General features: G+C 42.2%; 1 protein-coding gene across 1 annotated transcript in view; it reads left to right on the forward strand.

Annotated features, from left to right (window-relative positions):
* Positions 1–17841, forward strand: part of LOC106578647 (disks large-associated protein 1) — a 208055-nt gene that overhangs the window by 100661 nt on the left and 89553 nt on the right. The window contains exon 4 of the mRNA XM_014157684.3: positions 8324–8504. Within this exon, the coding sequence (XP_014013159.3) occupies positions 8324–8504 (181 nt within the window). The remainder of the gene's footprint in view (positions 1–8323; positions 8505–17841) is intronic.

Consider the following 17841-nt stretch of genomic DNA (forward strand, 5'->3'; position numbering starts at 1 on the left):
CGCTCTGGATAAGAGCGTCTGCTAAATGACTTAAATGTAAATGTAAATGTAACAGTGAGAGACAGAATAATAACAAAACAATACAGAAAAACGCATGTCAAAAATGTAATAAATTGATTTGCATTTTAATGAGGGAAATAAGTATTTGACCTCTCTGCAAAACATGACTTAGTACTTGGTGGCAAAACCCTTGTTGGCAATCACAGAGGTCAGACGTTTCTTGTAGTTGGCCACCAGGTTTGCACACACCTCAGGAGGGATTTTGTCCCACTCCTCTTTGCAGATCTTCTCCAAGTCATTAACTTGTTATGGAAAGGGGGCAGTATTTTCACGTCCGGATAAAAAAATTTACCCGATTTAATCTGATTATTACTCCTGCCCAGAAACTAGAATATGCATATAATTATTAGCTTAGGATAGAAAACACGCCAACGTTTCTAAAACTGTTTGAATGGTGTCTGTGAGTATAACAGAACTCATTTGGCAGGCCAAAACCTGAGAAGATTCCAAACAGGAAGCGCCCTCTCTGACCATTTCTTGGCCTTCTTGATCATCTCTATCCAAAACAGGGGATCTCTGCTGTAACGTGACATTTTCTAACGCTCCCATAGGCTCTCAGAAGGCGCCAGAACGTTGAATGATGACTTTGCAGGCCATGGCTGAAAAACAGTAGCGTATTTGGATAGTGGTCGATCTGAGAACAATGAGACTGGTGCGCGCGTGCACGAGAAGAGTCCATTTTACTTTCTCTGTCTTTGAACGAAAACAACGACTCCCGGTCAAAATATTATCGCTTTTTTACGAGAAAAATCGCATAAAAATGTATTTTAAACAGCGTTTGACATGCTTCGAAGTACGGTAATGGAATATTTTGAATTTTTTTGTCACGAAACGCGCCGGGTGCGTCACCCTTCGGATAGTGTCTTGAACGCACAACAAAACGCCGCTATTTGGATATAACTATGGATTATTTGGAACCAAAACAACATTGGGTGATGAAGTAGAAGTCCTGGGAGTGCATTCTGACGAAGAACAGCAAAGGTAATCCAATTTTTCTTATAGTAAATCTGAGTTTGGTGAGTACCAAACTTGGTGGGTGTCAAAATAGCTAGCATTGATGGCCGGGCTATCTACTCAGAATATTGCAAAATGTGCTTTCACCGAAAAGCTATTTTAAAATTGGACACCGCGATTGCATAAAGGAGTTCTGTATCTATAATTCTTAAAATAATTATGTTTTTTGTGAACGTTTATCGTGAGTAATTTAGTAAATTCACCGGAAGTGTTCGGTGGGAATGCTAGTTCTGAACGTCACATGCTAATGTAAAAAGCTGTTTTTTTATATAAATATGAACTTGATTGAACAAAACATGCATGTATTGTATAACATAAAATAGTCATATGTTTGAAAAATTGAAGTTTTCGGATTTTCGAGGACTTTGTATTTCGCGCCACGCCCGTCATTGGATATTGGAGCAGGTGTTCCGTTAACGGAACGTCTAGATGTAAGATTAAGGTTTCGAGGCTGACGTTTGGCAACTCAAACCTTCAGCTCCCTCCACAGATTTTCTATGGGATTAACCTCTTACATCTAGACGTTCCGCTAGCGGAACACCTTCTCCAATATCCAATGATAGGCGTGGCGCGAATTACAAATTCCTAAAAAATACAAAAACTTCAATTTTTCAAACATATGACTATTTCACAGCATTTTAAAGACAAGACTCTCCTTTATCTAACCACACTGTCCGATTTCAAAAAGGCTTTACAGCGAAAGCAAAACATTAGATTATGTCAGCAGAGTACCAAGCCAGAAATAATCAGACACCCATTTTTCAAGCTAGCATATAATGTCACAAAAACCCAGAAGACAGCTAAATGCAGCACTAACCTTTGATGATCTTCATCAGATGACACACCTAGGACATTATGTTATACAATACATGCATGTTTTGTTCAATCAAGTTCATATTTATATCAAAAAACAGCTTTTTACATTAGCATGTGACGTTCAGAACTAGCATACCCCCCGCAAACTTCCGGAGGAATTTGCTAACAATTTACAAAATTACTCACGATAAATGTTCACAAAAAGCATAACAATTATTTTAAGAATTATAGATACAGAACTCCTCTATGCACTCGATATGTCCGATTTTAAAATAGCTTTTTGGTGAAAGCACATTTTTCAATATTCTAAGTACATAGCCCAGCCATCACGGGCTAGCTATTTAGACACCCGGCAAGTTTAGCACTCACCAATATCAGATTTACTATTATAAAAGTTTGATTACCTTTTGTTGTCTTCGTCAGAATGCACTCCCAGGACTGCTACTTCAATAACAAATGTTGGTTTGGTCCAAAATAATCCATCGTTATATCCGAATAGCGGTGTTTTGTTCGTGCGTCCCAGACACTATCCGAAATGGTAAATCAGGGTCGTGCGCATGGCGCAATTTGTGACAAAAGAAATCTAAATATTCCATTACCGTACTTCGAAGCATGTCAACCACTGTTTAAAATCCATTTTTATGCCATTTTTCTCGTAAAAAAGCGATAATATTCCGACCGGGAATGTCCATTTAGCTAAACAGAGGAAAGTAAACAAAGCTTTCGGTCGACGCGGGCACGAGCCTGAGTCTCACAGTACTGTAACCAGCCACTACCCAAACGCGCTACTTTGTTTCAGCCAGAGCCTGCAAAGCCACGATTCAGTATTTTGCCGCCTTCTGAGAGCCTATGGCAGCCGTAGGAAGTGTCACGGGACAGCTAAGATCCTCACTCTTCAATAAACAGAGACAAGAAGAACGACACCTTGTCAGACAGGCCACTTCCTGCATGAAATCTTCTCAGGTTTCTGCCTGCCATATGAGTTCTGTTATACTCACAGACACCATTCAAACAGTTTTAGAAACTTTGGAGTGTTTTCTATCCAAAGCCAATAATTATATGCATATTCTAGTTACTGGGCAGGAGTAGTAACCAGATTAAATCGGGTACGTTTTTTATCCAGCCGTGAAAATACTGCCCCCTAGCCATAACAGGTTAAAAAGGGTTGCTACTGCTCTCAACATTGCTGCCCTGAAGTTAATAGCGCTATCGACAAAGATCAGTGGGAAAAAGTTGTGATGGACTAGTTTCTGGAGGACGACCGTGGCATGCTGACTCTCTCTGACTGGAAGTAAATCAGACGATGATGAAATCCCTGATTTTGGTAGAAACGTTTTCATTGAACCAGACATTGTAGAGTCTTCGGATGACAGTGATGGGGAAGAAACGCCGATCAACAGTGTGATGACGGGAAGAAGTTGACGGAGTTTTTAAATCAGTGGAATGCCCGGTGTAAGCAGAGAGACGTTTGCCAAATGCAGAGAGAGTCTAAAAGAGAACACAGAAGGCTGTTGTATAAAACAACGGTCTCAGGATTACTTCTTCAAACTAAGGGCAGCCATGGCATCCATGACAGAGAGGGAGAAGCGTTCATCCATGTATACGGGTCAAAGTTGATTTCATTGCAAGGTAAAGCATACTATTAGCTAGCTAACATTAGCTGGCTGGCTCACTAGCTAACATTGCGTTTGATCTGTGTAGTAATATTTTCCGTATCTTAGAAAGACATTTGCATTGCTAGTTGTACCCTAATGTTAGCTAGCTAACATTGAAACTAGTTGGTTAACTTTAGTTCCTGCAGATTCATGCATGGTGCATGGTAGTATGAGTTGGGATTATGGTTAATTGTTTAGCTAGCAAAACATCAACAACAAAAAAAGACTCCCCTATGCAAGAACCCATTTCACTGTACCGTTTACACCTTTTGTATCCTGTGCATCTGACAAATACACTTTTTTGTTATATAGTGTGTGTTTACCAGAGACGGTAATGTGAAGAACACCACGACCTGCACCAAAATCAGATTAGGATATAGGCCAAGGACTACATAAAGTGTATTTTAGCTACAACTTTACCCACTTTTAGTCTTGAATCTTTGGTTGTTTACAGCATTACCTTATTCACTCTGTTTAGCACATGGCCTCACATGTGAATCCTTAAAGAGATGGGTGGGGCTAAGGCTTAAGAGGTTGTGAACGATGCTGAATGGGTGTAGACAGAAGAGCTCTCCAGTAGATGTACCAAAAATTCATGAACCATTTTCAAAAAAGTGGGGTTAATCAACTATCAAAGCCGAATTACCTTCCCATTGTTCCTCAACTGCAATGAGATGCTTTGTCTGGCTCTGTGTCTTTACTTTTATCCAATGTAAAAAAAAAGTCAATTTAGGGGCCTTCCAGGTGGTGCAGTGGTCTAAGGCACTGCATCACAGTTGCTAACTGTGCCACTAGAGATCCTGGTTCGAGTCTAGGCTCTGTCGCAGGTGGCCACAACCGGGAGACCCATGGGGCAGCACACAATTGGCCCAGTGTTCTTCCGGGTTGGGGGAGGGTTTGGCCAGCAGGGATGTCCCTGGGGATGTCGGCAGGGATGTCCCTGTCCCTGTGGTGGGCCAGGCACAGTGTACGCTGACACTAGTGTACGGTGTTTCCTCTGGACACATTAGTGTGGCTGGCTTCCAGGTTGAGCATGCATTGTGTCAAGAAGCAGTGCAGTTTGGTTGGGATTGTATTTTGGAGGATGTGTGGTTCTCGACCTTCGCCTCTTCCGAGTCCATACGAGAGTTGCATCGATGAGACAAGACTGTAACTACCAATTGGGGCGAAAATACTGTTTCAAGATGTTCTACATAGGACTGAATCCAGATGGTGGGTCACATACAGTGTAAAAACCCCAAACCCCTTTGTTATAACCTCATTCTAAAATTGATTGAATAGTTTTTTCCCCAAATCAATTTACACACAATACCCCATAATGATAAAGTAAAAACTGTTTTTTAGAAACTTACGCTAATTTATATTAAACATTTTTTTAAATGAAATATCACATTTATTTAAGTATTCAGACCCTTTACTCAGTACTTTGTTTAAGCACCTTTGGCAGCAATTACAGCCTAAATTCTTCTTGGGTATGATGCTACAAGGTTGGCACACCTGTATTTGGGGAGTTTCTCCCATTCTTCTCTGCAGATCCTCTCAAGCTCTGTCAGTTTGGATGGGGAGCGTCGCTGCACAGCTATTTTCAGTTCTCTCCAGAGATGTTCGATAGGGTTAAATTCCTGGCTCTCGCTGGGCCACTCAAGGACATTCAGAGACTTGTCCCAAAGCCACTCCTGCGTTTCATCAAGGATCTCTCTGTACTTTGCTTCATTTATCTTTCCCTTGATCCTGACTAGTCTCCCAGTCCGTGCTGCTGAAAAACATCCCCACAGCATGATGCTGCCACCACCATGCTTCACCGTAGGGATGGTGCCAGGTTTCCTGCAGACGTGAAACTTGGCATTCAGGCCAAAGAGTTCAATCTTGGTTTCATTAGACCAGAGAATCTTGTTTCTCATGGTCTGAGAGTCTTTGGGTGCCTTTTGGCAAACTCCAAGCGGGCTGTCATGTGTCTTCTACTGAGGCGTAGCTTCCATCTGGCCACTGTACCATAAAGGCCAGATTGGTGCAGAGATGGTTGTCCTTCTGTAAGGTTCTCCCATCTCCACAGAGGAACTCTGGAGCTCTGTCAGAGTGGCCATCGGGTTCTTGGTCACCTTCCTGACCAAGGCTGTTCTCCCACGATTGCTCAGTTTGGCCGGGCGGCCAGCCAGCTCTAGGAAGAGTCCTGGTAATTCCAAACTTCTTCCATTTAAGAATGATGGAGGCCACTGTGTTTTTGGGGACCTTCAATGCTGCAGAAATGTTTTGGTACCCTTCCCCAGATCTGTGCCTCGACACAATCCTGTCTCGGAGCTCTACGAACAATTCCTTCGACCTCATTGCTTGATTTTTGCTATGACATGCTTTGTCAACTGTGGGTCCTTATATTGACAGGTGTGCCTTTCCAAATCATGTCCAATCAATTGAATTTACCACAGGTGGACTCCAATCAAGTTGTAGAAACATCTCAAGGATGATAAATGGAAATAGGATGCACCCAAGCTCAATTTCGAGTCTCATATCAAAGGGTCTGAAAACGTATGTAAATAAGGTATTTCTTCTTTTTTATATACATTTGCAAAGATTAAAAAAAAAAAATGTTTTCACTTCGTCATTATGGGGTATTGTGTGTAGATGGATGAGGAAAAACATTATTTAATACATTTTAGAATAAGCCTGTAATGTAACAAAGTGTTGAAAAACTCAAAGATTCTGAATACTTTCCAAATGCACTGTATATACTGTACATCTCCCATATGGCATGTCTCTTGTGATGTAGTTAACAGTGTCCCCAGTGAAAGTTGCGCCCCTGATCTTTGCCATTGATGAATAGCGTTAACTTTTAATTTTATTTGCTGATACCTTACGGTCAAATTTTGGCACCAGTAGAGTAGCTATCTAGCTGTATAAACCACGCTCCTCTGTAACCACACCTTCTCCGATGTTGTTTACAAGGCGGTACTTCTTTAAATGAGGTAAATATGTTACCATTGGTGTATTAAAATTAGAGTTAAGGTGATGTCACCTTGTCCCCTTAATAATGAATTCAAGTGTTTGACATGGGGAGAGAAGTACATTTATGATTTAAAAAAATGCAATGTACAAGCAACAGTCAAATTTCATACTTTAATCTGAGTTCCTTCAAATATCATCCAATTTCATGAAAAACATGGTTTCAACTGTTAATGACATTTAAAGAACTTGTTTTTATTTGCAACATATTCACTTAAGTGCTCACTTGGTTGAGGCAATATAAAGGAAGTGGATGAGTGCAACAACCATGTCTCTGTCACTAACAAATACAGTCATGGGTGCTAACTACACAATTTACTTGAAAGGTAAGGTGCTCTGGAAAATATTCAAGTAAGGTTTTACAAATCATATGAAATCAAATTGATTTATATAGCCCTTCTTACATCAGCTGATATCTCAAAGTGCTGTACAGAAACCCAGCCTAAAACCCCAAACAGCAAGCAATGCAGGTGTAGAAGCACGGTGGCTAGGAAAAACTCCCTAGAAAGGAAAAACCTAGGAAGAAACCTAGAGAGGAACCAGGCTATGAGGGGTGGCCAGTCCTCTTCTGGCTGTGCTGGGTGGAGATTACACTAAGCGATGTGTTAATTTAACACTGGTTCCAGTGTGTATATGGAATTTGCTGCACACACACACACACACACACACACACACACACACACACACACACACACACACAGGTGTGAAAGTGCTGAGTGATTTCCCACCTGCTTGGTGACTTCAGGTTAGGGCTAATGAGCTCACCCTTCAGATTCCTCTGAGGGAGAGCTGTGTGTGTGTGTGTGTGTGTGTGTGTGTGTGTGTGTGTGTGTGTGTGTGTGTGTGTGTGTGTGTTGTGTGTGTGTGTGTGTGTGTTTGAACCTCTATTCCACCTACTTCGCACACACTGCTTTTCATCTCCCCACTACTTAAATGCGTCAGAGCTAGCCCAAGTCCTTTTCACTCCACTCTGTCAAGCGAATCAAAAGAGATATTCCAAGGACACTCAAAGCTTATGTGAGTATTAAACAATGTGCTCGTTGATTAGATATGGGATGGTCCTGAAGCGATTGAATATTCAGAAAGAGTGCTCTACTTCTCTATACTCTTTCTATACACACACACACACACACACACACACACACACACACACACACACACACACACACACACACACACACACACACACACACACACACACACACACACACACACACACACACACACACACACACACATGCGCTTTCACACACACACCAGAGGAGGCTGGTGGAAGGGGTATAGGAGGATGTGCTCATCATAATGACTGGAATGGAATCAAACACATGGAAACAATACGTCTGACTCCCTTCCATTTATTCCATTCCAGCCATTACACTAAGCCCATCCTCCTACATCTCATCCCACCGGCCTCCTCTGACACACACACACACACACTCACACACACACACACACACACACACACACACACACACACACACACACACACACACACACACACACACACCCTCTCCTGTTGTCTCTCTCTTCGTTCTTTCTCTCATGCATACATAAACATACACTCTTTCCTTGTGTCTGGGGGAGGAGTTGTGAAGGCCTATTTCTTTCTCCCACTTTCTCTCTCTCTCTCTCTCTCTCTCTCTCTCTCTCTCTCTCTCTCTCTCTCTCTCCTCTCTCTCTCTCTCTCTCTCTCTCTCTCTGTCTGCCTTCATTTGTTCTTCCTTTGGCTCTCTCTCATGAGCGTATTTTCTCCCCCAACTTCTCTTCCTCTTTCTCTGCAGGATCTCCACTGAGTCGCACTCTCCCAAGCTGCAGATCCGGAGCCACAGCTACCTGCGTGCGGTGAGTGAGGTTTCCATCAATAGAAGCCTGGACAGCTTGGACCCGGCAGGGCTGCTGGCCTCGCCCAAATTCCGCTCGCGAAACGAGAGCTACATGAGAGCCATGAGCACCATTAGCCAGGTTGGTGGCCCTGGGGGCACATACGTCCCCCTGCTCCGTCCCCTAACCGGCTCCTGTCCTTTCTTACACCCAACAGCCATGCAAGGGGGAGGAAAAACCAACCCCAAATCATCCATCGAAAAAGCTAACATCAACTCCAAACCAACCTCATACCAACACCAAATCAAACCCTATCCAACCCCTAATCAACTATCAGACATCCGTCCAGCAACCACGCCATCTGAGCGGCTATTTAAACCAAACCATCTCCACACATTCAGGTGTTGTTTCCTTCAGGTCTGATGATCAGAGTCAAATTCACAGTGCTAATTAGACTACAAGAAATACAGCTCTTCTTTTCCTTGATCCCCCCCATCATCCTATCTGTCTGTTAATTCCTCCTCTGTAGACTCCAATGACGTATAGAGAAATACTCAAATTAGGTCTTTCTCATTAGAGCTGAAACAATGTTTTCATTTTCAACAGCCAGGAAACACACATGGACTACACTGCAGGAATGTAGGTGTATTTAGTACTGAAGTCAGGTAAAGGGAGGACAACTCATTGTAATGTCTGGAATGGAATCAATGGAATGGTGCCAAACATATTGAAACCATGTGTTTGATGTGTTTAATACAGTTCCATTCACTTAGGCTCCACTCCCACAGCAGCTACCACTGGTCCTTAACAGATCAGCTGATTCCCAATGCTCTGCATCATGTAATAGAGCACACATAGCCTTCTGCTAGCATACTTTACAATACAACAGCACAACAGATGCTTCATTCTCACAGAAAACCTTAGAAAACGAGCGTGATTTATGTCTTCGCCACAGTAATGCTTCACAGCCATTGTTTAAAAGCATTTACTGCCATGTACACTAGCACACTTCAGATGTCGATACAAGCGGGTGAGAGAGAGAGAGAGAGAGAGAGAGAGAGAGAGAGAGATGGGAGAATTAGGAGCACACCTAATATCACACAGGACATCACATAAAACGGGTAAATTACACCAGATATGACAGACCGACCCTAGCCCCCGGCCCCCCTACTGCACCATGGATACTGGAGACTGAGGCAGGGGGGGTCGGGGATCTATAGAAACGGGGGGTCTGAGGCGTGAGGGGGGGGGACTGAGGATCTGTGGCCCCGTCCAATCTATACATTTATATATCTACCACACAATCTGTCTTCTTATCACATTACATACTGTATCTACCACACATGTTCTGCAGCCCTATCTCTCCAATCACCTGCCCCCAATCCAACATGTTGTTTCAAGCAGACAGTCTCAATGTCTTACTCCCTCCTCTCCTTCAAATCCTGCCAAACCCACAGTCACAGTTCTCCTAGCTAACCAACATCTGCCATACTAGGGGAGTCGAATGAACGGGATGCTGTACAGTCACTATGGGACCTCCTTCTAGAGCGCCTGGTTAAATTATGCATAAGACTATTTATGTAATCTCTTAATATATATACAGTACCAGTCAAAAGTTTGGACACACCTACTCATTGAAGGGTTTTTCTTTATTTTGACTATTTTCTACATTGTAGAATAATAGTGAAATATCAACTATGAAATAACACATATGGAATCATGTAGTAAGCAACAAAAATGTTAAACAAATCAAAATATATTTTATATTTGAGATTCTTCAAAGTATCCACTGTTTGCCTTGATGACAGCTTTGCACACTCTTTACATTCTCTCAACCAGCTTCACCTGGAATGCTTTTCCAACAGTCTTGAAGTTCCCACATATGCATATCCAGGCTGCATGATTGGGAGTCCCATGGGGTGGAGCGAATTGGCCTAGCTTCGTTCGGGTTTGGCTGGTGTAAGCCGTCATTGCATATAAGAATTTGTTCTTAACTGACTTGCCTAGTTAAATAAAAATACAAATTAAAAAAAATATATATGCTGAGCACTTGTTGGCTGCTTTTCCTTCACTCTGCATTCCAACTCATTCCAAAACATCTCAACTGGGTTGAGGTCGGGTGATTGTGGAGGCCAGGTCAATTGATGCAGCACTCAATCACTCTAATTCTTGGTCAAATAGTCCTCACACAGTCTGGAGGTGTGTTTTGGGTCATTGTCCTGTTGAAAAACAAATGATAGTCTCACTAAGCGCAAACCAGATGGAATGGCATTTCACTGCAGAATGCTGGGGTAGCCACGCTGGTTAAGTGTGCCTTGAATTCTAAATAAATCCCTGACAGTGTCACCAGCAAAGCACCCCCACACCATCACACCTCCTCCTCCTCCATGCTTCACTGTGGGAACCACTCACCTACTCTGCGTTTCACAAAGACACAGCGGTTGGAACCAAAAACCTCAAATTTGGACTCATCAACACCAAAGGACAGATTTCCACCAGTCTAATGTCCATTGCTCATGTTTCTTGGCCCAAGCAAGTCTCTTCTTCTTATTGGTGTCCTTTAGTAGTGGTTTCTTTGCAGCAAATTGACCATGAAGGCCTGATTGACGTAGTCTCCTCTGAACAGTTGATGTTGAGATGTGTCTGTTACTTGAACTCTGTGAAGCATTTATTTGGGCTGCAATCTGAGGTGCAATAAACTCTGATTAACTTATCCTCTGCAGCAGAGGTAACTCTGGGTCTTATTTTGCCGTGGCGGTCCTCATGAGAGACAGTTTCATCATAGCACTTGATGGTTTTTGCGGATTGACTGACCTTCATGTCTTTAAGTAATGATGGACTGTCATTTCTCTTTGCTTATTTGAGCTTTCTTCTTCATAATATGGACTTGGTCTTTTACTAAATAGGGCTATCTCTGTATACCAACCCCTACCTTGTCACAACACAACTGATTGGATCAAATGCATTAAGAAAATAAATTCCACAAATTAACTTTTAACAAGGCACACCTGTTAATTGAAATGCATTCCATGTGACTACCTCATGAAGCTGGTTGAGAGAATGCCAAGAGTGTGCAAAGCTGTCATGAAGGCAAAGGGTGGCTACTTTGAAGAATCTCATATATAAAAATATTTTTATTTGTTTAACACTTTTTTGGTTACTACATGATTCCATATGTGTTATTTCATATTTGTGGTCTTCACTATTATTTTACAATGTAGAAAATAGTCAAATTAAAGAAAATCCCTGGAATATATATATATAAAAGTATGTCGACACCACTTCATATAAGTGGATTTGGCTATTTCAGCCACGCCCGTTGCCTACAGGTGTAAAAAAATCGAGCACACAGCCATGCAATCGCCATAGACAAACATTGGCAGTAGAATGGTCTTTCTGAAGAGCTCTGTGACTTTCAACGTGGCACCGTCAAATTCCTGCCATGCTAGAGCTGCCCCGATCAGCTGTAAATGCTGTTATTGTGAAGTGGAAACTCTAGGAGTGACAACAGCTCAGCCACTTAGTGATAGGCTACACAAGCTCACAGAACGGGATCACTGAGTACTGAAGTGCGTTACGCATAAAAATCGTCTGTCCTTGGCTGCAACACTCAATACCGAGTTCCAAACTGCCTCTGAAGCAACGTTACACCATAACCTTCGTTAGCCCCGCACAAAGGGTGGCTAAGATCACCAGGTGCAATGCCAAGCGTCAGCTGGAGTGTTGTTGGAGCAGTTGGACTCTGGAGCAGTGGAAACCCGTTCTCTGGAGTGATGAATCACGCTTCACCATCTGGCAGTCTGATGGACAAATCTGGATTTGGCAGATGTCAGGAGAATGCTACCTGCCCAAATGCATAGTGCCAACTGTAATGTTTGGTGGAGAAGGAATAATGGTCTGGGGCTATTTTTCATTCCAGTGAAGGGAAATATTAATGCTACCGCATACAATGACATTCTAGACGATTCTGTGCTTCCAACTTTGTGGCAACAGTTTGGGGAAAACCCTTTCCTGTTTCAGCATGACAATGCCCCCTTGCACAAAGCGAGGTCCATTTAGCGGGCGCTCTTGTTCTTTGCAACTTACAGTCAGTGCATTAAACCAAGGTAATAATGTATAAATAACATGTCACAGCAAGTTAAAAGTTTCTGTAACTATTACTGAACATGTTGTTGTAGTTAAGGATACATTGATCTTCAAAATAATTGCAATTACAAGATATCTTATGTTATATCTCTGACTATATCTGGATAGTGCCAATACAATACTGAGATATTCACGGTAACTTGATGCCAGAGCAATGAAACACAGTACGATACAGTAAAGGGGTTATTAAACTGTAAGTCAATTATTTCTACAATATTTTACTGTAAATTTAATGGATCAGATCAAGCAGGTTTGCCATATTCAATTGCATATTACAGCATATTAATGAATACTTGGTGTTTTATATCACTTGCACTTCTAGAGGCCTAAACAAAGGCTTCCAAACTGACCGTGATTGCAGGGCAAAACAGATAAAAATGGACATGGGTAAATACTCAACTATTAAAGGTTCTGAAAAGACATTCTGATTTACATGTATAAAAGACTTTTGTGTGACTAAAATAACACCCATAACATTTGATTTGGATAGAAATGCTACAACTTGAGAAAAAGTACTTTTTCTCTCATGGCCAACTACCAGGAAGTTTAAAAAGACAGGCAGAGTGGGCAGGGAACTTATATTCATGAGCTCACCTTGACTGACAGCTCTTTGAAAGGCCTATGCCAAGCAACTTGGAGGCAGTGAACAGTGTTGCAGTAAAATCATCTCAAGTGAATTTGGTGATGCACAAAGCAACATTGAACTTGCATCAATCATACAATTTTTGTGATATAGTACTTCTTATTTTTCTTTGATATTATTGCGGTCCGCAAACAAATGTTATAGGTGCATGCCGCCACCTACTGTATTGGCTGTGTATCAGCCTACTATTCTGTAGTATGAATTCTATACACTGTGAAAACAAAATTGCCCTACCAACTAACCCTACACCCATTAAAAACCTCACCACTTTTCCACTACTTTGGCCCTATCTGATTCTACACCAGGCCAGCAGCCTGGGAGGACGGGACACTATCGTTCAAAACACCTTGTAACTCTTCTGCAGTAAAATCTCGTACACCCAAGTACTTCTCTGCAGCTACCGCCACAACATCTATCCTTTACGTACCATTCCTGTGGTTCAGTTGACAACCATGGCCATGAACGTAAAAAAAAACGAACTTTAACGAAGCACATATCACTCTCTACTCACCCTGTACCAGTATGTGAGCGGAGCTTGGAGCGGAGCGTGCCCAATTTGACTGGAGCATGGAGCGAGATTCCCAAAAGATGGAGCGTCACGGTTCGTCTACACTAGCACGCGGTAAATTGCCGTGTGCCGCTTCGGCCGCCCAGAGAGGCTCGCTTGTGGGCGTGCTGGCAGCATATGGCAGCATATAGCAGCACATTCGATTGTCCGTCAAGAATTCAGCATAGCAAGTTTGTATGAAAGTCTGGTTATTAAATGGGTAAATAGCTTAATCCAGTCTCCATTTCATGAATTTATTCACAGGTAAATAGTAACATGCTCTAAACCACTCAGGTGACAAACAAACTTTGCTGCCATGTTTCCAAATGTCCACATGGTTGGGAGAACCTACTCAAGTAAGTAAATGCATTTAAAAAATGTAAAAAAAAATATGTATTATTTACTAGCTAGCTACAGTGCAGGCTATCTCAAATGAGTTGCTAACATAGCTAGCTAGCTGTCTAGCCAACTTTACATACTGTATAGATAGCTAGCTAAGTGTATTACATTTTACCTCAGTCCTGGTCCTGGGGACTCAAAGGGGTGCACATTTTTGCTTTTGCCTTAGCACTACACAGCTGATTCAAATGACAAATTCATCTACAAGCTTCAATCGGTATTTTTGTATTCATTTGTGACGCTATCCTTAATATGATCCTGCTCTTGTCACATGCTACACATGCACATGTGTGCGCACATGCATCTATCTATCCAAAGTTAGCATGATTTGTTATAAGTGATATTATACTTTAGTAATTCATAATGACCTGGTGATGTTAAAGTATAATAATGACATTAACTTCCACATTTCTACAGATACCTTGTAACTGGAGATTCCTTCAAAACGATTGCCTACAGTTACCGTGTAGGGTACTGCAAGGTTGGGTGACCAGGGCCATCTGGGACTGCCTTCTGGGGGAATTCTGGAGTGTGAATGCTACCGGTGTCCTTCATAACTTCATGAGGATGGACACGCAGTCCAGGAAGGAATCTGCAGCTCGCCACCATGTGCCAGAGGAGAAGTCTACTGCTCTGCAGGATGTTTCAAGGATGGGGTCCAACAACGTAGCACGGGAGGCAATCCATGTGCGGGAGATCTTCACCTCCTACTTCTTCGAAGAGGGTGCTGTTCCCTGGCAACACCATAGACTACATAATGCACAACAAAATGCTCTTTTAAAAGCCATCCACATTGTAATAAGAGTATTCTTCTATTTACTAAGCTATGTCTACTGCAGTTATAACATTCCCAGTTTCTCTCCTTTTGCTTTTTTCTTCTCAGGTGAGGATGCTGTTCAAGTAAAGGTTTTGTCTGTACAAAAATAAGTCACTCATATTGAACAAATTTAGAACAATTAGACCCCCTGGATTGTGTTGTGCAGTATAAGCATGTTCAGGTGTATAACTGTGGCTCCTTCCACCTTCAAAGAATAGGCAAGAGGACCAACCATGGAGAATAGTAAGACACTTAAGTATTAATATTTATATAACTATGCTACAGTTGAAGTCGGAAGATTACATACACCTTAGCCAAATACATTTCAACTCAGTTATTCACAATTCCTGACATTTACTCAGAGTAAAAATTCCCTGTCTTAAGTCAGTTAGGATCACCATTTTATTTTAAGAATGTGAAATGTCAGAATAATAGCAGAGAGAATGATTTATTTGAGCTTTTATTTATTTCATCACATTCCCAGTGAGTCAGAAGTTTACATACAATCAATTAGTATTTGGTAGCATTGCCTTCAAATTGTTTAACTTATGTCAAACGTTTCGGGTAGCCTTCCACAAGCTTCCCACAATAAGTTGGGTGAATTTTGTCCCATTCCTCCTGACAAAGCTGGTGTAACTGAGTCAGGTTTGTAGGCCTCCTTGCTTGCACACTCTTTTTCAGTTCTGCCCACAAATGTTCTATGGGATTGAGGTCAGGGTTTTGTGATGGCCACTCCAATACCGTGACTTTGCTGTCCTTAAGCCATTTTGCCACAACTTTGGAAGTATGCTTGGGGTCATTGTCCATTTGGAAGACCGATTTGCGACCAAGATTTAACTTCCTGACTGATGTCTTGAGATGTTCAATATATCCACATAATTTTCCCTCCTTATGATGCCATCTATTTTGTGAAGTGCACCAGTCCCTCCTGCAGCAAAGCACCCCCACAACATGATGCTGCCACCCCCGAGCTTCATGGTTGGGATGGTGTTCTTCAGCTTGCAAGCCTCCCCCTTTTCCTCCAAACATAACGATGGTCATCATGGCCAAACAGTTCTATTTTTTGTTTCATCAGACCAGTACAATCTTTGTCCCCATGTGCAGTTGCAAACCGTAGTCTGGCATTTTTATGGCGATTTTGGAGCAGTGGCTTCTTCCTTGCTGAGCTGCCTTTCAGGTTATGTCGATATAGGACTCGTTTTACTGTGGATATAGATACATTTGTACCTGTTTCCTCCAGTATCTTCACAAGGTCCTTTGCTGTCGTTCTGGGATTGATTTGTACTTTTTGCACCCAAGTACATTCATCTCTAGGAGACAGAACGCGTCTCCTTCCTGAGCGGTTTGACGGCTGTGTGGTCCCATGGTGTTTATACTTGCGTACTATTGTTTGTACAGATAAATGTCGTACCTTCCGGAGTTTGGAAATTGCTCCCAAGGATGAACCAGACTTGTGGAGGTCTACAATTTTGTTTCTGAGGTCTTGGCTGATTTGTTTTGATTTTCCCATGATGTTGTAATGCTTGGGCGTAGTGGGTGCAGAGTCAGGAGCAGGAAGCAGAGAATGCAGGGTAGTGTTTTTAATAACACACAACGGCAAAACACAAGCCGCCCCAACAGCGAACTAGGGCGCACACAAAATCAAAAGTGCCCAAACACATGGGACAGAACAGGTCGGCGCAGAATACTCACTCGCACCTCAAAATACAATGAGCGTGCAAATCACAAGCTACACACAGATCAAATAATCCCGCACACAGAGCAGGCGGGCCTCCTGGCTAAAATAGCCCAGCTAATCAGGCCAAACCAAAAACAGGTTCACACAATAACCGGAAAGGGGGAAAAGGGAATCAGTGGCAGCTAGTAGGCCGGCGACAACGACCGCCAAGCGCCACCCGAACAGGAGGGGGAGCTACCTATGGTAGGAGTCGTGACAGATGTCAAGCAAAGAGGAACTGAGTTTGAAGGTAAGCATTGAAATACATCCACAGGTACACCTCCAATTGACTCAAATTATGTCAATTAGCCTATCAGAAGCTTCTAAAGCCTTGACATCATTTTCGGGAATTTTCCAAGCTGTTTAAAGGCCCAGTCAACTTAGTGTATGTAAAATTCTGACCCACTGGAATTGTGATACAGTGAATTATAAGTGTGTTAGTCTGTCTGTAAACAATTGTTGGAAAAATTACTTGTGTCATGCACAAAGTAGATGTCCTAACCGACTTGCCAAAGCTATAATGTGTTAACAAGAAATTTGTGGAGTGGTTGAAAAACCAGTTTTAATGACTAAGTGTATGTAAACTTCTGACTTCAACTGTATATTGTTTGTCCTCAAGTGTCTGTGCATGTTTTTCAGTATAAAGTACTTTGCAGCTACTTAGTGTGGACACCAGGTGAGACCATACACATAGATTCCTGTTGAACATAGTCTCTTTAACTACCTTGTTTTCTCAATAACAGTCTCTCTCCTTCACTTCATCCCTCTCCCCCCTTCTACCTAAATCCTCTCGGTTATATCATCTGTGTCGGTGAACCCCTCCCGCATCTGAACATAGAGGGCACAGCGTGATCAGAGGTGAGAGGTCACTTGGTCAGGTCAACAGGAAGTATTATTAAGGAGATGCTTCACGTTGAATTACAGACAGATATGTAGTAGTCCCAGAGTTAATGATCCAATGTCAGTTTTGCATTTCACCTCCTGATGATTGATGACTGACAGTGTTAGAATAAAATAAAATAAAAAATGCTTAATCATGCTCTTTCTCAATCCGTCTGTCTCTCGTCTGCAGTTATGTTTTGATGTGAGAGAGGAAGCCAGTCCCTTCATTGCCACCTGCTCTTAAGATAACAGCCTTGGGCCCCCAGTTGGCCCCAAGGTTAGGAGACACCGCTAGAGACACTATTATTAGGGTAGCACTGTAATTCA

Source organism: Salmo salar, chromosome 19 (assembly GCF_965601325.2).
Source record: "Salmo salar chromosome 19, fSalSal1, whole genome shotgun sequence".
NCBI classification, from domain to species: Eukaryota; Metazoa; Chordata; class Actinopteri; order Salmoniformes; family Salmonidae; genus Salmo; species Salmo salar.